Genomic DNA, 24,998 nt, shown 5'->3' on the forward strand with positions numbered 1-24,998 from the left:
AAGATTTCTCTCCTTTATTTCGAGCATAGTTGTAAACCCAAGACTGGGGATAAGGACAACGGACGAAACCACAGATGACACAGGCGAAGACCCAAACGCAGCTACAAGGAAGGGTAAAAACACAGGCGAGCTGGTGAAGAACTTCCATAGTATCCGGAGACATGGAACGATAAAAAAACAAGTCTCAATTAAGACTTGTTGTTTTCTTTTTTTATCGTTCCGTGTCTCCAGTTATTATGGCAGCTACAAACTTTATTTCACAGGACAAACATACAAGTCACCCCACCAGTGGTCTCCCTCTTTTCCTCTTCCTTTTCCCAAACCCCCTTACCCCTTCTCTCTTCCTTTTCCCAGGCCCCCGTACATTCCAGTCAATGATAAGCTCACACGACGAATGCACACAGAATTGCATGTCAAGAAATACTGCAACACAACTGGGGCCACCCTGGGTTTCCCAAACCAGTCAGCAGGAGAAATCTTCCGGCCTCCGTACTTAGGTGCACAGACGCCTGACTAATGCACTTGTCAGACGCCTTAATCCTCATGGTCTCTTTCACTAATCTTTTCATGTCGTTGCTTTCCCTTTCTAAAATCTTCCCGTTTCCCCAGGCCGGAGAGCAGTCTGCGCATTCATTCAGGTAAAGTTGGATTGAGTGCATTGGTAATAGATTCAAAAATACGAAAGAATTAGACAAAGAGGATGGACAGGACAAACATCTTTTGACTTTCAACACAATGTGTCGAAAGTCAAAAGATGTTAGTCCTGTCAGTCCTCTTTGTCTAACTCTTTTGTATTTTTGAATCATTCAGGTGTTTGGCTATTTCCAAATTCGGATCTCCATTTTTTTTACACACCTCCTTTCACACATCTTTTGGTCTGGTTTGCGTAACTGACACCACACTCCATCGATATTGCGGACACCACACCGAACTCGCATTGTGTCGACTTTTCCCTGTGCACACTTTTACATCGGTTTGGTGTTCTCAAAAACCAGTCCAACCTAGGTCGGTGCCAAACTTCTTTTCGCGCATAGTGTTAGAGAGTGTTTAAAATAGCATGCGAGAAGAATAGCTGCTTGGCTTTCTTCAGTTGTAGTTTACACTCTGTTCAGTCTAAAGCGGTGGGAGCTACGTGCTGGCTGGACCATTCAACCGCTTCCTCTCGTCGCCCGACCCCGCTCTCCGAGCCTAGGTATGGGCAGGGGGCCCGGAGTAACCACATGGAGAATATAAACGTATGTATGACTGGTCCGTCGAGCACGTAGCATCCGCGGCACTGTCAGTACTTCAAGTAAGAGGGTTAGAGTGAAGGGTAGCGTCAAGTAGGGGGGGAAGTGGGGAAGAAAGAGGGTGCGGCTTCTGCATTTCTTTCCGTGATTACTAACAGGCTGCTAGACTAATCTTTTCTAATCCCTTACGGCAATGAAAAATGGATGGGTTCTCTCGCTTTCCCCTTGCAGGAAGAACGGCGAGGAGAGTAAGGTTCCTCCTTTCTGCTTGTTGGTTGGCCTTTAAAGGGCCCCTGAAAAGAAAACAAAATGTTCTTTTTTAACAGTCTGGTTGGGACATGTGTGTCAAGAAATAAATTTTACAAAAAAAAAGATATTTAGAGCAATATTGGCAGCGCGAAACGCAATGTGGTCGGTAGTTACCTCCTCCTCTCCACTTGTTTTCTCTCTCGGCATTTTGGGCGTGTGGAGGAGAGGTGGGTCGGCTTTGCCTTCACGTTAAAGTGGAAAGAGCAAATGACTATTCCGTGACGTCATGGACTTTGTGCGCAGAATTTCAAATAAATCTCTCGCCGTCAATATTGCTCTAAAAATTTTTTTTTCGTGTAAAATTTTGTTTTTTGAAATGCGTGTCCCAATCAGATTGTCTAAAACAAATCTTTTTTTCTTTTCAGAGGCCCTTTAAGGTTGGCTCATACACTTGCGACTACTAAAGACCAAATGCATTAAGACTTCTTAGGATCTTTACAACGAGAGAGCACGCCAGCGCCATCTGACGGGCAGCCGTGGAACACTCGCAATTTCCGTACGTTTCCTACTCGTTTCTGGCGTAATTTTTTCTTGACTGGATCGAAAATCTTTTGAGAATGCTATACACTACCATTTCCCGTAGATAGTATGTCCACTTGATCTCGCAAATGCCGCAAAACCTTCTCCTTGGGGAAATGCAGTTCCAGCATCGCCTTTACACATGGTGGCCAGCATGTTCTCTCGCCGCAGGAGACTGGAAGAACTTGGTCGTAGGCAAACAATAGCGTGGGAACGGGCCTTTAGAGACAAGAAAATGGCTTTGCTTCCCCCGCACATCCGGCACACCTGACCGATATTGAAGAACCACTGCAGCCCTTAAATCTTCACTGCGCGAGAGACCACCAGCAGGAAGCGGCACGGCAGCGACGGCCAGTGCTCGACAACAAATTCAGACTGACGCAGCCATTTCTCCGTGTTCTCAGCAAATAAATAAGTGAGTGGGGTGCTCCGGAAATCTTGTTTCAGAAGAGCCTGCGTTTCGAGGTGGGGGATGGCCGGGGGGCCACGGCGGGAGGGCTCCGGGGCGGCCCCAGAACCAAAGTCCCGCTGGGGCCGAGGGGGGACAGGGAGGGACTGCCCAGCTTCACCCTCTTCCTGTATGAGACTGCGGGACGAGAAATCAGTCGAGGACGCCGCACTTTTCCAGAAACGCCGGGAGAAATTCCCGAAGCAACCAAAGCCACCATCATTGTAATTCGTTTTGCCGTGACTCGGCAAGGAGCGAACACTATGGTCCCCTCGAGCCATTCGCTGCTTCGGAGGGAGTCACATTATTTAGGGCAGTACCGTCAAAGTCACTAGCGGCAGAGAAAGGGCCGGGAAGCCACTTTTGTACGAATTTTGAGTGATTCTTCTATGGGGAGACTGGCGACGTCTGGGACACACAAAAGAGAGTCCGAATAAGAGGGGAGTTTCTTCTTCCCCTCTTCTACAACTGCTTGGGTTATGCTGTCACCCCTGTACTTTTGGCAAGGGCTCTCACACGCTTCGCCTTTATCACCGATCGGCCCGAAGAAGCTGTGGCATTTCTTTTGCCAAATTATGGTGGAACAAAGTAGAGCACCCATTACATACCCAAGACAAGGAATGATGACGAAACCGCCACAACAGTCAAGGTCTCGCACTTAAAGGGCAACTCCGCTCAATTCTGAAGATTTCGGGATAATTAGCAATTTTGCATTAAAAAGCTCTAGTAAAACACGCAACGTCATTTGCTTCGCAAAAAGTGGGATATATATTTTTAAATCTAATTTTAAACACAAGCAAAAATTTAAACTGAAACTGCAACTCCATCCCACAACATTGGCCGCGGGCTGCGAGATTTCACGTAATCCTCTACACAACAATGGGCGGGATTGGCGCGGGTATGTGCCAGGCACAAGTGTCGTCTGCACCGCACTCCACCTTGTTTTGTTGTCTACGACATTCGACGACGTGTGCACAACTGCGGCATTAGTCTGCGCATGTAGTGTTTGTAGTGTGGACGAAACTCTGAGAAAATAATCACAAATGGTGAGACGATGACGGCGATTGTGACGCGTTAGACGGCGGGACCACAGCGGGGCAACCGGATGGCTCCAAAGAAGCAAGCTGCACAAGCGCAATACGCCTACCACATGAACACCACTGAGCGCCAATACCAACGATCAGTGGCCGGTGCCGACTGGAGACGTTGCTGATGTCATCCGTTACGCTTGCCCGGAGAAGTGAAAGCAAGCAAAAGGGGTCAATGGTGATGACGCTTAGCTCAACGTTGGCTATGCCCATGCCATAGCCTTGACTGCGCTGTTGGTTGCCCCTGAATTCGCCCGCTCGAGTCGACCAATTTCGTCAACTTGGCGAGTAGCAAAGTTTGCCGGACCGTTTAAGAAACATTTATAGACAGAAGTACATTGTAATATTTGACATGCGGTCTTCCTAAGTGATACTGAAGAGGACTGAATTGTTTTTACACTGGAGCTGTTAAGGGCTAGGTTCCCCAGGATCGTGGCCGGTATGTCGACACAAACCTTCCTGGACAGCAAACGCCATCTATAAGCGACGGCGGCAAGCACACAACCAATCTGGTTGCCGCCGTCGTTCGTAGATGGTGGCAACCTTTCCAGCTATCATAGAAGAATGGATAGTTAGGCGCGTTGGTGGGAATTCATCGTAGGAAACAGTGCGAAAAACAGCCGACGATGAAGAAGAAGCACACGTAACAAGCGCAGCGCTCGTCGAGTGTGTTTCTTCTTCGTCCTCGTCTGTTTCGCGCGCTGTTTCCTACGCTCTTATCAGTTTCGGTTTGGTCTCAGGTTGGGTCAACCGCGCGCCCTTTCGGGGAAAGAAGACTGGCTGCGGAAGGAGCAGCGATGTACGCAGCAGCGCGAATGGGTCCGCAACCACCGCAATGCCGCTGTCACCTCAACTTGCACTGCGTCCAGCGCTTCAGATTCCCTTGCCAAAGAAGAGCGCATCGCTCGCCTGGAAAGCCTCCGCCGAAAATAGAACCAGCGATGTAAAGGGCGCCGGCAGGCCAGCGCCATGGACGACGATCATGCCACAGAGGCCAAGCACAAGCACGAGGCCCGGCGACGACTGCACTCCACGCCGGCTGAACAGTTCCCAGAGGGAGTTTGTGGAGAACCCGTTTGGCGTCACGTGCGCCGTGTGCGACCGACTCTGGTTCGCCGGAGACGAATCCACCATCGGCGGCGTGTTGGACAGGAAGAAGCGGGAAACGGGCGCAAGCGTTGCGGCAGTGTATCAAGTACAGCTCCGCTGGTCTTCCTTCTTCACGAGAGTGGAAAGGCTGAACGTTTCTTTTTCAAAAACAAAAAGGAAGTGGAGTTGCCTTTTAAGAAATGTGAGGTTGCCCTTTAAGGAATGACAATGCCAAGCGCCTTGTCAGTGCTCCACAGCCAAAGGGATTGCAGCATTTCCCGAAAAGAATGCGCAAGAATGAGTCCTGAAGCAAGAAGCGTGACCGTAATGATATAGTATATGATGATTGAAACCCGAGACTGTGGTTTGAAAAACGGAAACTCGTGAAGTAGGAAAAAAAAGGGGACAAGCAACTCAGTTAAAAACTTCATTACCTCTACGCCTTATTAGCCCCGAGAAGTTCGCGTGGCGCCCCCTTACGGCGAACCGGGGTGACGTCACGACGAGGAGAGAATTTTTCCCCGACTCGCCCCGGTCGCACTGTGGAGGCTGTGACGACGCCAGCTGTCGGCGCGCTCGTTTCTATTTAATCTTTTTTTGGCGTGTTTTTCGTAGGAAGTGTAAACTTTTATATGTGCCTTTATTCAGGTATGGCCTGTAGCTACAGGCGAAACTTCAACCAACATTTGAAGCATGGTTGACAGGGCAGGCAACGCATGAATCGCAGCTGGTATATGAAGATGAAGAAATATGGCCACAATTGCAGGAGCATCACTATAGATTTACATTTCGCACAATACATGCTGCTGATGGTCTGAATGAATGAGCAGGTTATGTATACTATTTTTTTTTGTATCTCTGTTTTTAAACAAGATCGCCGAAGCAGAAAAGCTGCATGTTGTTCGAGCAACATACTGAATACAGTCCGGGCCATGGGGAGAGAATCACAAGTCCGACAGTCCAATTGCTGGGGCAAAGTAAAAAAACAAGATACATATATAATATACATTGCTCGCATTTGACCTTCGTTGGATTTGGATAGTATTTCAATGGACTACATGGGTGGTATCTGTGAACTTGTTTATATCAAGTATCGAGTAATGTATAACAAACGTAAGCGAAGGTGCAGGTGTCTAGCTTGTTATTGGTCCCTTAAGCCCTAAAATTGAGATTTTACTTAAATTGAATTGTCTTGAAGCTAAAATATCAGAAGCTTTTCTCACGCAGACTGTCGCCCTACACAGGTTTCACATCTTCTGCTACTAGTGCTGCACCTACCACTGGACAGCCGTTCGAATGCTTGCTTTTACTCCTGTTTTTCTCTGCTGTCAGAGAGTCCAGCTGTAGGGAGTGTGGAGGCTAAGGAAGCTTTTGGGGACCTGCAGCAGTGTCTCTTTTAATTGGAAATGACAATTCAGGCCCAACGGTGTATTTTCCGAATACCAAAGGCTAGAATCAAGAATGTCAGGAAAAAGTATAAACATTCCAAATTACGGCACTAATGCCGTGCATATTTTTGGCAGTTCAATACATATCATACAGGCAACTGGGGGCAATTCAGCCGTTTTTGCTGCTACCATACAAACTAATTTCCAGTAATCGTGCATCTTCTAAGTAATATGCCTGCATACGTGTATAAACTATATAATTAATTCACGAAGAAGCTACATTTATGTAAAACAACGCTGTTCAACGAGCGTTTCAAAGATCATCAGACGCAGGGCCTTTAAAACATCTGCGAACCAGCGCATGCAGAGTGGCAGCGCAGAGTCGGGGTCGCGAGCTAATTTGCCGACCACCCAAAGGCCCATGATATAAAAGCCCCTTCAAATGCCTTGAGAGCGGGATTTAATATCGTCCTAAATCATGAGCATGCAAGGAACAGAATTCTAGCGTCTGAAACACTTGCGCCACCGCTTCACCGACCCCTCGCAAGATTGCCGTGTGTCTAGTGGACGGACGAGGAGGTTCATCGGCGGAATTGCCTCCGCCGATAGCTTTCGGGATTTGTAACCCAATTTTAAAGGTAAAAGGGACAAGCAGGCTTTTAAAATGTACGGAAGCACGTCAATATCAGCCTAACTCAACGTCTTGTACACCGGGTAAACGAAGTCCAGCTCCTCGAAGAGCTTGCGGCACAGAACGCCAAACCAGGAAATCGGTACTGGGAAGCGAGCCGATGCGAGATCGCGGAGCGGAGTACTCCCCCTGACGTCACGGTACACCTCACCCAATCAGGGCGCGGCGACCGCAGCGACGCTTGTGTTCGCTCTCGGGGCTAATATACACCTCCCCCAAACGTCGCCACCGCTACAGCGTTGAACATCAAACTACAAACAATACAAACACACCAGAATCACAATACACCAAACAGCAAACAATACATATAAAAAAACAATGTTGTGGCAGTGGCAACGTTTGGGGGAGGAGTACCTATATAAGGCGCAGAGGCAATAAAGTTTTTAGCTGAGTTTGAGAAGTTGCTTGTCCCTTTTTCTTCCTACTTCACGAGTTTATGTTTTTCAAAGCGCATTCTCAGGTTTCAGTCATCATGTATAACCTACACCAGCTCGCCTGCACTTTAACCGTTTTTTCGCTGTAATGAGCCATGCTCGCAAGTTCCTAAGTCGTCGCAAGTCTCTTAAGTTGTCAGTGATTAGGTAGCATCAGAAACAGCTCGACCGGATCTGGGATGTCATTACGCGGGACAAATTTAGAGACGAATTGGTTACTAGCCTTGAGCATTCAATTCTTGAGCGAAAATTTGGGAGATAAAAATCACAATTTCGCCGCCCATTTTGGGATTCGAGGCAGATTTTTCTGTCGAGTGCACCTTGTCTGTGTGTGTGCCATGCCTTCATTTCCTGGAATTAAGCTACACTTCGATGCAAAGCAATAGGGCAATGAAAAAGTATGTGGTATTTCGAAAACAAAACAAAGCATGTGGCTTCGAGTAAGTGCACATAGTACATATACAACTGCTCTTGTAGGGGCAAATATTTTGTGCTTTTGTGCAATTAAATAAAGACTAGTTTGGGTAACCCAGTTTTGGTGGTTTTACGACGAATATGGCAGAGTACCACTTTTACTGCGACTGTATTTACAGCATTTTCTGGTATATAAGTCACATTTTTTACCCGAATTGTTGGTGCGTCTTCTAGAACAGTGCTACTTGTATGCTTTTTTTTTTCTTTCTACACATATGTCTCTTCACTCTACAAATCTGCCGCAAGGGTCATTCATCTCGTTCGATTCGTCGACATGAGTACCGAAATGCACCCGCTAGCGCATATATTGCGATCACGATACACATATGAAGGCTTGTCAATACAGTTCTGCATCAACTGTACAAATATACAAGTGCGACTCATACAAAAATGTGACTCGTACACCTGATAACACGGTACGTGCGAGGAGTGGCGGTATATTTTGTAGCATATGTCTCCCCTAACAGCGGCGCTTCTCGTCGATGAAGGCAGGCAATAAAAACCGCGATAAAGAAAGCGGCCACCTCTGGCACTCACATATGCCGGTCTTGGGAGGGCTGAGCATGAGGCGCTTGTGCCTGCGCTTGCTGGCAGCGTCCTCCATGCAGCCTCGCCATTGGTCGAGGAGGGTGGCCGCCCAGCCAATGGTGGCCGTGGGATGGCCGAGCCAGGGACCCTCCCTGCTGGCACGCAGACCCAGGGAGGAGCACAGGCGACTCACCCCGCCGGGCTGCAGTGGGAGTCAATCACGGGGGACTATGTGAGCTGTCTTCCCACTTTCTCTCGTAGCCGGCACACGGTTACTTTCTACGTGCAACCATCGTAAGATGGTTACAAAGTTTTGTTTTTCGGCGACTTCATAAAATTTGTTTCATTCGACCAAGTATGGTTCATTCATCTAAATATTTTCAATTATTCCCTCTTCAGAGACAATGTACATTGATGAAAGTGCCCGTGATATAAGCACCATTTACTATATACTCTGTTTCCCCATAAGTACAAGCAAAGTCAATGCTACAACCACTAGCAAGTTGTCTCGCATGATGCTTTCACTCCACGAGTCCACGTGCACAGCAGGCCCATTTGAAGCATCGCCATGGTCTTTGATTAAATTGTCTGGAATCTTTTTGTCACACTATGGGTAAGTTTTCCCTAGGCACAAATCGAAGCACTTGAGGCAAGCTGCCGACGTTTGGAGTCAACCAATCGGATCGCTCAAAGAACCTAACAGTTAGATGTGGGTTTGGAGGAGCCAGCATGTAGAAAGCCGCTGGATAGGTCTACTCTTTCATAAAACCCAGCGGAATGGAAACGCCATCAATGCTCAAGAGTTAAGGGTCGTATCATTTCGGAAAGATTGAAACGCCACCTGCCGAAGTTAGAAAAGCTCTTCAAGATTTTTCTTTTTTTCCACTTGTTTTTCCTTAGCCCAGAATGCATTATATGACTGGCACCTAACTTTTCATTGTTTTGCACTCCTGAAACGAAAGAAGAATGCAAGCACCAGCTGAACACAATGCAGCACTCATCTTTTCACAAACAGGACAAGACTGCCAACCGAGCGTCTCACTTGAGTAGACCCAAGTTACTCTCGCGGGTCGCATCACGCGATGAAACAGAGAGCACCATCAGTGACATACACTATTTCTAGCACGCACTAAACGTGCAAGCTCTTTCTGCTCTCTCTCTGAGCGTGCTCTTTCTTTCCTTTCTTCTCTTTTTCACTTTGGTGCACTTTTTAGATGGGGTCGCACACGAGGGAGTGGTGATGCAGCGAGAGTCTTTCATCTTCTCTGTTCCAATATGTGCCGGAGCCACGTGGTGCTGCAGTTGCATCCAGCTCGACGCTACGGCACATTTTGCGTCGAGCTGGATGCAACTGCAGCACTGTCTTCTGCCCATCTATAAAGTTTAAACTTGTCATGCCAGCTCCTGAAGGTGATGAAGGTTTTGGTCTGTTGTAGAAGAAGTGTGCAGAATGCAGACACTGTTGGTACAGACTTTGACGGGGGTGATGACTGGAGTCTGTTCTAACCAGTGAGGCTGATGAAATGACAATGGATATTAGAAAAGAAGTGGTATATTGAAACTTCAAAACTTTGAAAGGTAGCGATTTGTTATTGAGCTGTACCGAAGATTGTCATCACTGCGTGCTCCGAGTCGCATGAGGCTCTGGAGGCACCGAGCGCGATGACACATGTTCGCAAAATGGATGCCGTTGCAACCAAACCAAAGCCATGTGATGTCCGAAACAATGACTGCTGTCGAAGAGTTCGCTATAATGGAATGGTCAACTACTTTAAAGTCATAAACTGCAAAAACAACCACCCAGAAATGTTATGAAAGCCCAAACTTTCGCTTTAAAGGCGACACCGCTCTTGAGCGGCGTTGGAACCAGGGTTGAGTGAAAGTTTGCTCCTCTTTCGATTGACAACCGCACAAAAACTACTTTGACTACCGTATTTATGTTCAAATATAAACCTGCATGTTTTTTTCCTTTCTCGGCGCAGCTTTTTTAAATTGGAGATCAACATAAAATCGAGACCAAAGAGGGTTCACCTGCAATAACAATGAGCATTATTTCTGTGCCTACCAAGCTAGCTTGGGTGCTCCCCCTTGTCAACCGCCACTCCTAGCAATCCGGTGCAAAGCGGTGAAGCTTAACGAGCGTGCGATGGCGAGAGGCGGTGAAGGCCGACACTAGTGGCGCAAATGCCACAGTAGACTAGTCACTGCAGAGAGGTATGTGGCATAGAGCACTGCACAAGCCGGAATTCCTAGGCCCGGCCCGGCCCGGCCCAGTAGAGACACGGCCCGGGCCCGGCCCGAGCCCGACAGCATTTTTAATTTCTAGGCCCGGCCCGACCCGGCCCGGAAGAGACACGGCCCGGGCCCGGCCCGAGCTTGACAGAATTGTTAATTTCTAGGCCCCGTCCGACCAGGCCCGATGGCTGTAGCCCGAAACAACCCATTCCCGTTTGAACCCGTCCTGTTTCGACCCGTTCCCGAAACGAGCTCCCTATTTGAACCCGTCCTGTTTCGACCCATTCTTTAAACACCCTTCCCATATGAACCCGTCCCGTTTCGACCAGTTCCCTAAACGCCCTTCTCGTTTGAATTTGTCCTGTTTCGACCCATTCCCTAAACGCCCTTCTTATTTGAACCAGTTTCCGAAACACCCTTTGCGTTTGAACGCGTCCCGTTTCAACCTACTTTTATAAGGCCCTGCACATCGCAACCTCTTCGCAAAAAGTCTCCATCGTTCTAAGGCTGGTCTGCACACCTTTTCTGTTTAAGAATATGTTCTGAAGTAGCTTTACATGTCAACGCGTTCTTAAAATATACAACCCTTTCAGGCAAGCTTAAGTTTAATATATTCCTCCTTAACCCCTTAAAACGTTTTTTTCAAGATGGTTCCCCAAACGTGCAAGCGCGGAACGGACTATGTACACTGCGCGACACTGATACCGCGAACACGACGTTGGCTCTTTTTTCAAATTTTACTTCGAAATGGTGTTAGTAGGCACCAAAGTATACCGCTTAGGTCTGTGGCCCAGATGAGCACTTGTAAAGACACTAATAGTTTTGAAAACAGCGTTTTGATTCTACGAGATAAACATAAAAACACGACGATCGCTTGTTCACGCTAATATAGTGTCGCGCTCTGTGCAATAAGGGAGTCTTAGAATAATGTACTCAAGCACTTTGGGCAAGCTAAAATTAGCATCGCCATAGGTTTTACATCGCAACGCTATTTTTACGGTACCCAAAGCGCTTTTTGCGTTTTTCTAAATCTTCCTAACAGTGAACTAGATATTTTGAGAGCGATGGATCAGACAGGTTGACAAGCATATGACTGGGACTTTATTTTGTTTACAATTTATAACACAACCCTCGTTCACATGGAAAAAGCTTGAAGGCTTTCTAGCTTCAAGACGTCTTTTAGTTATTATTTTTAACGACGCTGTAGTGAATTTGCACTTCGCTTTTTTTTGTATTCAATGAACCTAAAAGATTAATGAGCAAAATTCTTGCTATCAACAATTTATGATTTATGGCACAAGATTGCCCAGGCACGGCCCGGGCCGGCCCGGGCCGGCCCCGCCCGAGAACTTTTTTGTTCAAGCCCGAGCCTGGCCCGGGCCCGAGAAAATATGTGCTACCCGGCCCGAGCCCGGCCCGAGGGCCAGGCCGGGCTCGGGCTTTCGGGCTGGCCCGGGCCCGTACAGTGCTCTAATGTGGCAGACATGATGATCAAGTGATCTCATCAGAAGTACAAAACCCTGGTTCTATTTTATCACAGTAGCCGCCATCCTACTATTTCGCAAAGTTTTCTCGCAAACACGAAGTGGAGTAGACGTATACAACTAGACTTTGCAACACGAAGTGGAGGAAGTATCCCAGACGACACTGACCAAGTTCCAGTTAAAGTCGGCAATCTGATTGAACAGTCAGTGTTCCCAAGCACACCAGAACCACATTTCTGGCGAGGAAGTATGAAAATGCGCACGTGACGTTTCGGTCTCCTACAATTGACTGGGCCGAGCCAAACTGGAGTTCTGCATTCTCTCGCTCTTGGATTCCAAAAAGAGGTTTGGATTTTGGTGGTCGAAGTTAATCTTTGCACGCTCTACATTGTGAAAAAAAATATGGTTCTGAAACTCCCACTTGCCGTGACGCTTGTGCAGCTCAGGTTGACCTGCCTCAGCTGGGTGAAGCAAGCCAGGGAGACGGCAGACTTGTCCGCAATGCCCGCATTACCTGTCCGGAAAAAGAGGATATAACATGTTTGCTACGAGTCTCGGCATTGGCGCTACTCCGCAATGCATGCCACTCGCCCGACAGAGACCAGAAATGCCGTCCGAGGCAGAGGAGGCAAATAGATGCAAACACTGCCGAGCCTACATTCTCTTAGACTTACGTCCCTCGATATTTGTTAAAAAAACATAGAGGGACTTTACCTAGACTGACCACCAAGAGACCCCTCTCAGTCTCGGAATCGACACAATGAATGAGCGTAGATACCTACAGACCTTGTAAACAATAATGGAGATTATAGCGCATGCGAGTAATATTGCCACGCGCGTCGGTAGCGAGCGTGTGCGGGGCCGAGTGGTTACCGCGCTTGACTGTCACATGGAAGTTCTAGGTTCGATTCCAGTCAGTGGACTGTCCTTTTATTTATTCTTTCAACTTGGCGTTCTCGTAAGTTCAAGAAAATTCTCGCCTGATCGAGTTCCGAATGTTCAACGCACTGAAATTTCTAAGCCGAATATTCCAGAAACCCACGAGGGTACATAAGGGACTCCGCATGGCGACCAGAGTCAGTCTCGCCCCAGCGTTCAACTCTGCTGTTAAGCTGACTCCGACGCCCACGACACTCTGCTGTTATGTTTTGTTCCCTTTTTATTTTGGGCACAAGTTTGCCCCATTAAACGTTTAGTTTCTCCAGTTATCATCGCCTCGTCAACTGTCATTCGTGACAATATTTGCACTTCAATGGGGAGGTTCAGATCTGCTAAAATAATGCTCAACCCTTACGGTCACTTCCGAGATAAGTCACGTAAAAAAGATGATGCGGGCTTGTTGTGCCATGCACGAAGATGTCACCTGCACACGCGAAACTTGTTGGTTAAATTTTAGGCAACAGGTGGAGTGCACATTTCTTCATTTACATAGGGAGGCTCTCGTTAAAGGGCAACTCCGCTTAATTTCAAAAATTTTGAGATAGTGGCCGATTTTGCTTTTTGAAGCACTCAAAAACAATCCACAATCCTTTGTTTTGCGAAAAATAAAATATTTTTCGTGTAATTTTACTCTAGCCATGACCACAAACCGAAACCGAAACGGTGGCAAAGCCGGACAACATTGTATATTCGGCATCACTAAGCATGTACACCCACGTGATATACAAGGGGAAGAAGGAGCTCCCCTCTTAACAGGATCCTCCTTTGTGCCTCCTGGATTAGCCCAGGCGTCGCTATTCTCCTCCCAGAAGATTATAGAAGATTAACCTGTCACTCAAAATTCTTACAAAAGCAGCTTCCCTCTCCTCCTTTTACTTGGTGTTCAAAAGTATGCGATGTAACACAAGCCGCGCTCAACGAGGCGATCGGCTTCTCAGTAGTATCAATAGTCGAGCGCCGGGCCGGCCGAGCGCGTCACTCACGTCTTTCACGGCACTAGCGCCACCCGTGCTCTCCCCAGAAAAAAAAAAAAAAAAAATTGAAAAAAAATAAAAGAAGCTGTACATGTTTGATGACGTCGCGGACGTGCCGGGAGAAGGAATTTGGAGGAAGCGGAAATGCAGCCGGGCAGTGTTGTCTGGCCCGCACGTCTCATCCAAAACCAGCAGATTCGTGCTTGTCAAACTTTGACAGCGATTTTAATGAACTTCTAGGCGGAATCCCGTCGTAATATTTGCCATGGGGGTTTTGTAGATGATAACAAAGAGAACTGTATAGTTTTGCACTACTGGAAAAGAAGCGGAGTTGCCCTTTAAGGTGAGAGCAACTCGAATCCTGGAGAGTGTTTGCAATTTAATGGCGGTGCCTGAGGGAGAGGATTGGGAAAGGATATGCGCCAATGTTGCCTGCTCGAGAGCAGACGCTCGCTCTGTTGCCCCTTGTACCTTTCCTCCTCCCATTAACCATTGCAAGCAACAAACGCCTTGGCATAGCCATTCTCGGTTCCTTCTCGCTCCGGGAGTTGTAGACGTCGAGAGGAGAAAGCAGGGATACTAGACAAGCAGCAATGTCCAAGATGACGGAATTTACCATTTTTCACGTTAAACAAATACTTAACCTATTGGAACAAAACTGGTAGCTATAGAAAAGTAATTATTTATACCTTGCGTAAATTATTCAAGCACCTTAATGGGCTCTTATGACCCAAGCTAGGAAATAAAACAACCCTTTGCCCTGTAGACCCCCAGCAAAATTTAGCAATTAAATGCATTCATATCCCGTGATCCCTGATCTAGCAGTTGCTCCCACCCTAACTAGAGCCTTCCTACATCGACATCGTCGCTTCATCTCGGCAGCAGAGCCACGGTGCATTACTGTGATACGAGCATCCGCTCTTTGACGGACAAAAGAATTTAATAACTTTTGATCAAGTCCGACTCCAATGAAAGCGATAACAATGAAGCAGCTCATCTGAGTGGCTCGTTTATGCGGGACGTCGTGGACGCAATTTTTGAGCGGGCAAACCTTTTCCAGTGCCAGGTACTTGCCGCGTTTACATCGGCAGACCAATCCCATACGCACCAAAGGAAAGACGTGCGTGCACATTAATTTTTTTTCATTTTTGGCTGTCATAAGGTTGCTGGCGCATGCAAGGAAGTGCACCATTGCCGAATTACTAGCATGAAATGTCTACCAAATCAACACCGAAAAAAAAAAAAAAAAAAAGTCAAAAGGGGGTGAAGAGTGGTTGGAAGAAAACCCGGCAGTGAAAGGGGCAAGCTGGCAATGTGCTCCGCTACGGGGCAAAGAAATTTGTTTGCTCGGAGAGCTGATGAAGATGCGCTAGGGTACCCCAAGATTCCTAGGAACGCATTTTAAGAAGCCACTGTGCTACAAGGTACAACATGATGTCGGCATTTAGTCACGTTTCACTCGCACAAGGTTTTAACGAGAACCAGAGTCTACTACTTACACCACTGTAGTTGTTTCAATCACAGCCTGCCGGTTCTGAGATAAAAACTGGCAATCACATGCTCCTGCTAACATTATTGCACTGCGTACCACATACACGCATTGGGGGTACGACGCTTTAAACGGCTGCAAGCCACGTTGAGGTTTCGAAAGAATTTCATTGTTCCGTAGCGTCATTCGTCGGTTCACGTAATCTTTGTCACCCTGTTTGCGCTTTCATTGCTGCTGTGCTATTGCTGTTGTCCATAATGGATGCCTAAACTGCGACATGTGTATTGCCTTTTGAATCAACGAACAACTAGAGGAGAGCTTTCTCTTATAAAGATAAGTTGGTCGACCGAGTGACTACCGAGCGAAGCACCCACCGGAGAGGTCCAACTCCCTGAGGAGCAGGGGTCCCCGTCCCAGCATACGGCAGGGCAGCGTCAGCCGCCGCACCCCCACGTCCGTCAGACCATTCTCCCTTAGGTTCAGCGTCTGCAGGCTGGTACCGGAGAGGACAGCCACATTAAAATCCATACACGCGTACACCACAGCATGACTTTGGCTCCATCAGTCCGTGCTGAAAATAGTGCTGACCTTGCTGATGCCAATTTTGTGCCATAATGCACTCCATATGCCCCCAAGCTGACAGTGCAGTGCAAGCCACACGCTCGGGTGTCCAGTCGTGCGCTTATCTTTCGCCACCAGATCACGCTCTCTCCTCACCCACCCGCAGAAATTGGGGTGAGATGAAAGAAAGGTGTTTGGTTCGGTGGGCGCGTAGCTCCCACCTCAGTGGCGGCTTAGGGTTTAAAGGAGTGCAGTGATGAAGACCTAATAGTAATGCACCATTGCTAAGTTACGTTCAGGTCAGCCGCTCCTAGAGCCGATTTATCACTGCGATGTGCAGTCTCCCACAATATAAAGAACCCTTTTATCGGTCTTTTATATTATGACCTTTTTATAAAAGACTCGAAACGGACGAGCAACTCTGAGTCATTTGAAGCGGCAGCAGCCAATCAGGGATGCGATATTTTCACGCAACACCCCCGTGGTGGTGATGATGACATCTAAAGACTTGGTTCTAGTTTGAAATAGGTAGTTTTTGGAAATGAACCTTTTCAGAAAGAGGAGTAAGTATTCTCAACGTCACTCAAAGATATAAAAACATGTTTTTAGCACGTAGCTAGGTGTCTAAATAGTACAAGAAAATTCAAAGTGAATGATGATGATAGCAAGTCATAGCAATTCGGTTGCTGCGTGTGAACGCGGACGGCCCGTTGTTGCCACATCAAGTTGCTGGGTGCAATTGCTCTGTCTGAAGCGGGCCTTATGAAGCATATCCGTTTAAGGCATTGGGCGTGTTCGGTAGGGGCTACGGGAGTCGAAGAACTTGCGCTCCTTCTACTGGACGACAAAAAGCGACTTCCGGTGCACGTTGCTCCGGAGTAAACGAATGCCGCTCTCGTGCACCGAGTCGTGAGGCAGTGGGCGATAAGTGAAAGGAGCACGGTACGACGTATTTCCGAATCGCTGTTGAAGTTCTGGTGCTGAGAGGTAAAAACAAACGAAGTGGCTTGATAATCTGCGTCGGCTGCGGCGTGGGTCTGCAGTTTCCTTGCTTTTGTTAATGAAACGTGCTCAAGGTAAAACAAATAATGTGGTCGAACTTCGTTTCCAGCTCATGCTCTTTTCAAAATTGCTCTGGAGCAAAATTTCGTTTGTTTTGGCCATGCTAATAAACCATGTAAACATTCATTTGATGCCGTGCTCCGATCGATGCGTAGCAGGGAAACTTGGTAATTATCGACAATACTCCTGTCCGTGCTGAACAGAGTGAGGCAGGGTGGGAATGCGACTGGTGCACGGTTGGACACTCACACAGAGCATGATCCCAATTAATGTTTTGTTTGAGTACCTAAATCAAGGTGTATACGAGAGATGGCCGACGCTCGCTTCAGCCGACAAAACCTCAATCGCCAAGCGCGGCCTCCTTCCCGTGTGTATATGAATACACTTTATAGCAAGTTCGTAAAGAAGTGTAGAACAAATGTATGACCATACAAAAGTATCGTATCCGGTGGCGTAGATTCGCCAAGCTCCATATTTTGCGCGTGTTGACGATGTCTTTGTCAGTTTTTATAACAGTAGCACCCTTTGCACCACACTGTGAAGGGTTCGACTGCTTTCGATCGCTTTGAACAGCGGCGCTGGTGTCTACAGTCACTCGCTTTTTCTCTAACGACCTTGTCGAGACTTTTTCAATACCGGCGTCAAACAAAAGAGCGATCGTGCTCGGCGTCGTCTGCTTCCCTTTTAGTCGCTGCCATGGGGGAGGAAGCGGAAGCCGCGTAGAAGCAGCTAAAGAGCCACACTTTTTTTGTCGTTCAGAAGGTGCTCCAAGAACTCGGAGTCGAGTTACTTCGTTAGGAGCTGAGAGAGCTGCTACTGAACGCGCCATTACAACCTATATTCTGTTGCAACTCATGAACGTCGGGCAAGGGAAAGGAAGGCTAGAGAGGAGGAAGCAGAGGGGACGCTGGAGAGAGGAGGTTTTCCCCTCTCCAGCGTTCCGTCTGCTTCTTCCTTTCCCTCGCCTTACCTTCTTGAGCTGTAACATATTGTAGACGGCACGGCCAGTGCCTTCCCCCCCCCTCCCCCAAACGTCATCAATAGCGTATCCACGCAACGGCGTCTAGCTTGTGTCAGCGTCGCCTCCAGGGCGTCTCGTAGCGTCTCACAACAAGCGGTACACTAGCATGCGGCGGCGCCAAGACGCACGCGCCTGCCGCTTTGCGTCGTACTCTCGTCGAGCTTCAGCTTGCTTTCCGCTAGGGGCGAGTCGGAGGTCCATTAGCGATGACGTAACGTGCAGGCCTCGAGCGCTCACGAGACGAACTGGGCGATGGCGGCGACCATCTCGTGGCCGTCGCCCAGGTGGCAGCAGCCGAGGTCCAGGTGGACCAGGTGCCTGGACAGCGTCACGATGGGCTCCGTGTACTCGTTGATGACGAGCAGGCAGTCGCGCAGGCACAGGGAACGGAGCACGGCGCCGTGGTACACCGACGCGAAGAGCTCGAGGCAGCGGTCTGCCCGCGCGGGCTCCTCGAACGCTCGCCTCCGGAGGGCGCACACGAAGATCTGCTCGCCGATCAGCTCGGGGATGTTCGCCAGAGACTCGACCGACATCAGGTGGTCAGCGACGAAGGTCAGGACCCGCTGGAACAGCGACTGCTCAACCGCGCACATGAGGAAACATCGGCAAGTTGCGCACGTTCAATTTTGCCAGACCAAAAGTGGAACCTGCTAGATGGATGGACGAAGACTAGTGTATTTTTCAACGTTGGTCTTTTTTGCATGTGTTTTGCAGGTTTTGCATCAACATACGCAATGGACAAATGCATTAAACTAAACCCTTTAACTCGGGCGAAAGCTTGCGCCACCTAGGAAGACTTTTTCATACCAACAGTATTTTAGTAGATAGCTGACTGGCTCATAGAGGGCGCTCCTGCATGCGTTAGTTTTGACTTTTTTTATGAATGTGGTTTCGATTTCAGCGAGCGACCTGCGTTGGGAGTTTTATGTCGTATTCGCTGAACGTTGAGGTACAAATGCTTCCTTTATTGAAAAAAATAAATACAACATGCAACCTGGTTTGTGGACATTTTTATTGGCATGGGTTCTGCAGCGCCCCTCTGTACTGCAGATATTGGCTCTCTCCAAAGGGTCCACCGCCACCTCAACCCTACGCCAGCGCCTGCCCTCGACAACCGAGGTTGAATAAAAACAAAAATTAACGGGGCGATTTGAAAAGAGCATCTTACCCACAGCATTTTTTTTTTTTTTTTTTTTTTTTTTTTTTTTTTTTTTTAGGGGGGGCGAGGTTTTTGTGTGTGCGGCTATCTGAGCGCAACCTTCATTCGGACGTCAGGCTTCGGGTTGTGACTATTCAGGCAACATAACAGATATCCATACCGATCTCTAGAATGACCAAAATGGGGACCCCGATTCTGACATTTAGATGTGTTTGCCTTGGCTATGTTTTAACATATGGTGACTCGTAACCTACGAAATGGGTGCTTCACAAAGATGTCCTTTAGATCAGTCACGACCGTAAATGATATCTGAGTATAGTGTGCTGTAATGGAAATAAAAACAACAACAACAAGAGTGCCATCTAGCTAAGACAAAATACAGGCGGACGCTTAAGACTGCTTATTTGTAGGAATGCGAAAGCATTCCTTCAAGCAGCGCGCCACGTCTTCCAATCGCACACGGTGCTCCGGCGGGGACATCACGCTCCCCCACTGCGCAGGCGCGGCGGACCCTGCCAGTTACACGGCTTACGTGACGATACATCTGCGTTGCTGTGCTTCTCTCTGTGTTTTATTTCTGAGGCCCGTCTGCTTTGAGCTTGAGCGCCCCACGCTTCCGTGTCGAAGCATCTACGTTGCAGTGCTTTTGGCCCCTCAATGGGAATTTAAAGGGATTATCCGGTCAAATTTTGTAGTCGAGAAAACAATTGAATATCATAGCTATTGCCTCGAGACCCATCGTACGTGCAATATCTGAATTTTATATGCCCGTCTGCGATCGGTGGCCGTCGCAGTTGTGCTGGTTGTGTTTGCGTGAGACGGCATACGTTCGCTCGAAGCTTATGGCTGTCTGCGAGTAATTTCCTGATAATCCCGTGACGTTTTTTGCACATGTTTGGGAACTGCATTAAAAGAACCGTATTTTAGTAGGGTACAGCCTTGGAGACTATATAATTCGAAACAAAATACAAGACATCCATCGACCAACGCTTGTTATCCCGACCATCCGACAAACCTTTGCGTTTTGTGACGTCACGCAGCACCTGCGGATGTCAGCCATTGACACTGGCGAAATTCGGGGTGCAGTTTCGTAGATAGGCTCATGAAAGGTTTAATTAATAAAGGGAGATCATATATCAAAATAAAAATGATGTTTGTCTACATGAAGGCTCCCTCGACGTAACGAGCGCAAGAACTTAAGTGCTTCCGGTTTCGACTGGACAATCCCTTTAACTGCCGTTTCAGTGCTACAGACGGTTACAGACAACGCCGGCTTCGCTCCATGGAACAATTAAAGGGATACTTCAACGAAATTTAAAATATACCCATCGTGTTCAAAAATAGCTTGAAATATGATCCTCAATATCCGTAAATGACAATCGCACTTTTGTATTTTGGGCCTGGTGGCAGTATTTTTTGTTACAAACGGTCCACTCTGGCAAGCGCTCCGAGAACAGCCAGCAGAGAGCAAGTGACATCAAACGCAATCGTGACGTCTCGGGACGAGCAAAGCTACGGCGAAGCTGACTTTGTGAGGGTGGCCTAGTCGTTCCAGCCACCGAAGCGGCTGCTTCTGTACGAATTTTGAGTGACAGGTTAATCTTCTATAATCTTGTAGAGGGACAGTAGCGACTTTTGGTACACACAAAAGGGATTCTCGGGAAGAGGGCAGTTCCTCCTTCCCCTCTTCTCTCGTCGTGGCCGGAGGCGAGACAGTTACCGTCACTACCTCTCAAGGTTCCTAGACGAGCATTACAAACGAGGCGTTAGCGACAGCCACCAGGTGCTCTTTGCTAATCGTTTAATTCGTTTTAAAATTCCTTCTCTTGACTTTCTTAACAAGATGTTGGTGTGCTTCTTTGCTCCTTTGATGCTCCTTTGAACACACATAGACCGAAAAATCAGCGCCGATTACGAGGCATGAACATGGGCTAGTTGGAGCATTATTAAATCTTGAAAACAGCGCAAAATACACGACGGACAAGAGCGAGAAGTGAACAAACCCAACGCTGACTGGCAACTGAAGTTTATTCCTGCAAGGAACAGAATGGAAGACATAAAAAAAAGCAAAATAAAGATAATCAACCCCCTTGAGGCACGCCTGCAAACATTTAAACAAAACACAAAAAGAAACAAGATAGATAAAATATAATCAACCCCCTTCAGGCACGCCTGCAAACATTTAAACAAACAAATGTTTAAATGTTTCCAGGCGTGCATGAGGGGGTTGATTATCTTTTTATCTATCTTGCCTCTTTGTTTTCCTTTCTGTTCCTTGCAGGAATAAACTTCAGCTGCCAGTCAGCGTTGTGTTCGTTCACTTCTCGTGCTTGTCCTTCGTGTTTTTTCCGCTGTTTTCAAAGGTTTATTTCTTGTAAAGCACACAATAACAGCCAAAGTTCAAGGCACGCTGGCATCATGCGTGGCAACGCTTAGCTGCGACGAGAGTAGGATATGTCTACATTTAGTTCTTGTGCTGAGGCGATCCTCATGGTCGGTCGCAGCTGTTCAAATCAGCCGTCCTTGACCGGAGGACTGACTTGTTCACCTTCAGCAAGAGGTGTTCGCATAAGTATACGCCCTCAAACATGGCGATGACAGCCGCTTGTTGACGCAGCGTCGGAAAGCTTGCTTCGCCCGGAACCTTGTAAAATTCTGGATCTCCCACGTCCTTAAACTTCTGCCTCAGGATGGTGTTTGCCTGCAGCTCTAGAAGTTTCATCTGCAGCTCCGGCGCGATGTCGTCCACCCGCACCGCAAAAAGCAAAGAGAAAACCTGGAACTGATCGTTGGTGAGGCGGCTGATGTTGTGGAAGCGGCCTGTGAATTCTTTGTAGAGATCACCGAGGAGGTTAGAGAGGATATTGGAAGAGTCATGTTTCATTTCATTTCCTTTATTTACCCTTAGAAGCCCTGAAGGGCATTACACAATACAGTGTGAGGTAAATTTTATGGCCAAGGTTCCAGATCAAAGCGGCCTAGTTCCGGGTTTCGACACCACGTGGCGTGTCAACCTTTAGCGGGACATGGAAGCGCGGACAACGGGCTTACTGCTACTACAGTGAACTGTACTCTCCTATGCATCTTTCCGGCCTCCCATTCTTTTTCTGTTTTAGTGCGGCTGCCGCCGTTTGCGAGCAAATGCTGCGTAATCCGTCACAGACAGATAAGCGGGGAAAGGAGGGGGGGGGGGGGGGGTTAGGGGGGGATTGTTCGCCGGCGAGGCTTGCTTGTTTACAGTTGGTCCTGGTTTAACTTTATACCAAGCTACATTTATAACGATGAAGGTGCTGATATTCTACTTTTGCTATTTGATATTCTACATAAAAAAAAAACATGTTTATTTTATTTACGTAATTCAGCCGTATATGGTATGGATATTGTGCAATGACTATTTTACGCTGCTTTATTTATTTCTTCTATGTGTTTATTGAATATTACAAAAACCCCGAGACTGCAGGAACGACACACACACACTACAAGGTATCTCTTTTTTTTTGGAACTCATGTTTGGATGATGGATGGATGGATGAATCCGGCTGAGCCCTTTGGATCGGGCGGTATTACGCCACCTAGCTATTTTGTTTTACCATTCGAGCTTAGAATATTTAAACGTGAAAGCTATATTCACTCCGCACTGAAAAGAAAGTGAGGCTATAAAAACCCCTTTCCATCAGTTAATAAGAAAATAACTAGTTTTCTCTCGCTTTCTGCCAGCATTCACTTAATCTTTGCCTGGTAATCTATACTGTCTTAAAATCCACCCTTCCATCGCTGTCTCTAAAACCCAATGACTTTATTAAATCTATGTTGCCTTCGGTAGGCATAGGGTGAAGCCCTTTACAGTAGAGTATCAAGTGCTCAGCCGTCTCGTCCTCTTCTCCATAAGCAGTGCACACTGTATCCATTTCCTGGTACTTCGCTCTGTATGTTCTGGTTCGCAGAACACCCGTCTTCGCTTCAAACAACAATGAGCTTCCCCTAGGGGTCCGTATCACAAGAGCGAATGACATTTTAGCGAACGGCGACATTTGAGCGAATGGACGTTTTAGCGAATAACGGGGGCGCGCGTTAACCCATCCGTCGCGCTGCGCTTTACGCCGCTTCGCCGGCGACAGTCTGCGGCAGCTCATTACAGAAATATGAACTCACTTGGCCCACCGGAAAACGCCACTTTGCGGCGTCCGACTATTCGCTAAAGTGTCGTTCGGTGAAACGTGGGTGTTCGCTAAAACGTCATTCGATCAATTGAGTGCCTCCCCTTCCCCTAGAATTGTCATAAATGCTTTCTTTGGCAATAACTGTTTTGTTTAATTTATATAGCTTTCCAGAGTTGTCTTTGTCTGCCTTCCATCTAGCCACCAATCTCTTTCTGTGGCCTTAACTTTCTTCTTAACTGAGACCTGCTCTTCCGTAACTGCGCTGCCTCCACCTCGTGTCTATACTCCTTTCGTGCCCATTGCTGCCCATCCATCCGCCTCAACCGATCCTCAAATTCTATCTTGCTCACAGCTTCCCTGCTCTCAAATGACGCCCCTCCTATGTCTCCTTGTACTCCCTGGTTTAACGTCTTGCAATGTGCCCCCAAAGCCAGCCTACCTACTCCCCGCTGTTTTATTTCTAGTCTTGCATGCATATAGGATTTCATGCATAGCACTGCGTTTCCAAAAGCCAAGCCAGGCACCATGACCCCTTTCCAAATCTCTCTCACCACCTCATACCTGTTGTAATTCCAAAGTGCTCTATTTTTCATTACAGCTGCATTTCTGTTGCCCTCACCTATTATATACCTTTCATGCTCACTGAGATATTCTGCACCATCACATATCCATACTCCTAGATACTTGTATTTACTAGCTCTCTCAACTGTAATATTCTGTATCTTCAGCCTCTCAACTTCATCATCGTTAAAAATCATGACTGCTGATTTTTCACTACTGAATTCTAAACCTAATTCCTCTCCCTCCCTACCACAGATGCTCATTAATTCCTGCAACTCTATCCTGTTGTTAGCCATCAGTACGATATCATCCACATACATCAACCCCGGTAAGGATTGCTGAATTCTTTGGCCTAGCTTACTGTACGAAAGGTCGAATCCAAGCCCACTCTTTTCTAGTCTATCCTACAATCCTCTCAGATACAACATAAACAGCAAAGGCGACAACGGGCACCCCTGCCTAAGCCCTCGTCTTATCTCTGTTTTTCTCGTTGTCTTTCCTTCTCATTTCATAATCACCTTATTATCTTTGTAAATATTCCTTAATATTGCTGTTAGTCCTTCATCTAGGTTTAATCTCTCCACTATGTCCCACAGGTTCCTTTGGTTCACATTGTCATAGGCACCCTTGATATCCAGAAATCCCAGCCAGAGCTGTCTGTTTTCTTTTTGCGCTATTTCTATACACGGTATTAGAGAAAATATAATGTCCTCCAACCTTCTTTGCTTCCGAAACCCGTTCTGTAACTCGGCCAGTATGCCCTCGCAATCTACCCATTCCTCCAGTCTGTTCTTTATAATCTGCATTACCAACCTGTAAATAACTGGTGTCACGGTTATGGGACGATAATTCCTAATATCGGACATATCTCCCTTTCCCTTATGTCATACTCATCCTAGTAAGCCTCCATTCATCTGTAATATTTCCTTTTGCTATCATAGTGCTCATCACATCACTTAGTTTTGCCTTAGATTTAGGACCCACTCTCTTCGCTGGCTTGATTGGGATACCATCTGTGCCTGTCGACGTGCTACTAGGGACTCTGTGTTCCGCCTTTTCCCATTCTTTGTCCAAAATCCGCGATGTTACAAGCTGGACTGCTACTTCCTTCGGTTCTCATATCTTCCACATGTACCCGTTCCCGAAATTTCTC

At 47.4% G+C, this 24,998-nt stretch overlaps 1 protein-coding gene across 1 annotated transcript; it reads right to left on the reverse strand.

Annotated features, from left to right (window-relative positions):
• LOC8037227 (leucine-rich repeat-containing protein 42) lies at positions 1-18,635 on the reverse strand. Its single transcript, XM_040210869.3, has 5 exons — positions 18,200-18,635; positions 15,693-15,811; positions 12,342-12,430; positions 8,207-8,399; positions 1-2,643 (listed from the first exon to the last, which is right to left on the reverse strand). Exons 1-5 carry the CDS (start codon positions 18,556-18,558, stop codon positions 2,501-2,503), a joined length of 903 nt encoding a protein of 300 aa, XP_040066803.3. The 5' UTR covers positions 18,559-18,635; the 3' UTR covers positions 1-2,500.
• Positions 18,636-24,998: the final 6,363 nt, after the last annotated feature.

This window comes from Ixodes scapularis, unplaced genomic scaffold (assembly GCF_016920785.2).
Source record: "Ixodes scapularis isolate PalLabHiFi unplaced genomic scaffold, ASM1692078v2 PGA_scaffold12__126_contigs__length_90152505, whole genome shotgun sequence".
Lineage (NCBI taxonomy): Eukaryota > Metazoa > Arthropoda > Arachnida > Ixodida > Ixodidae > Ixodes > Ixodes scapularis.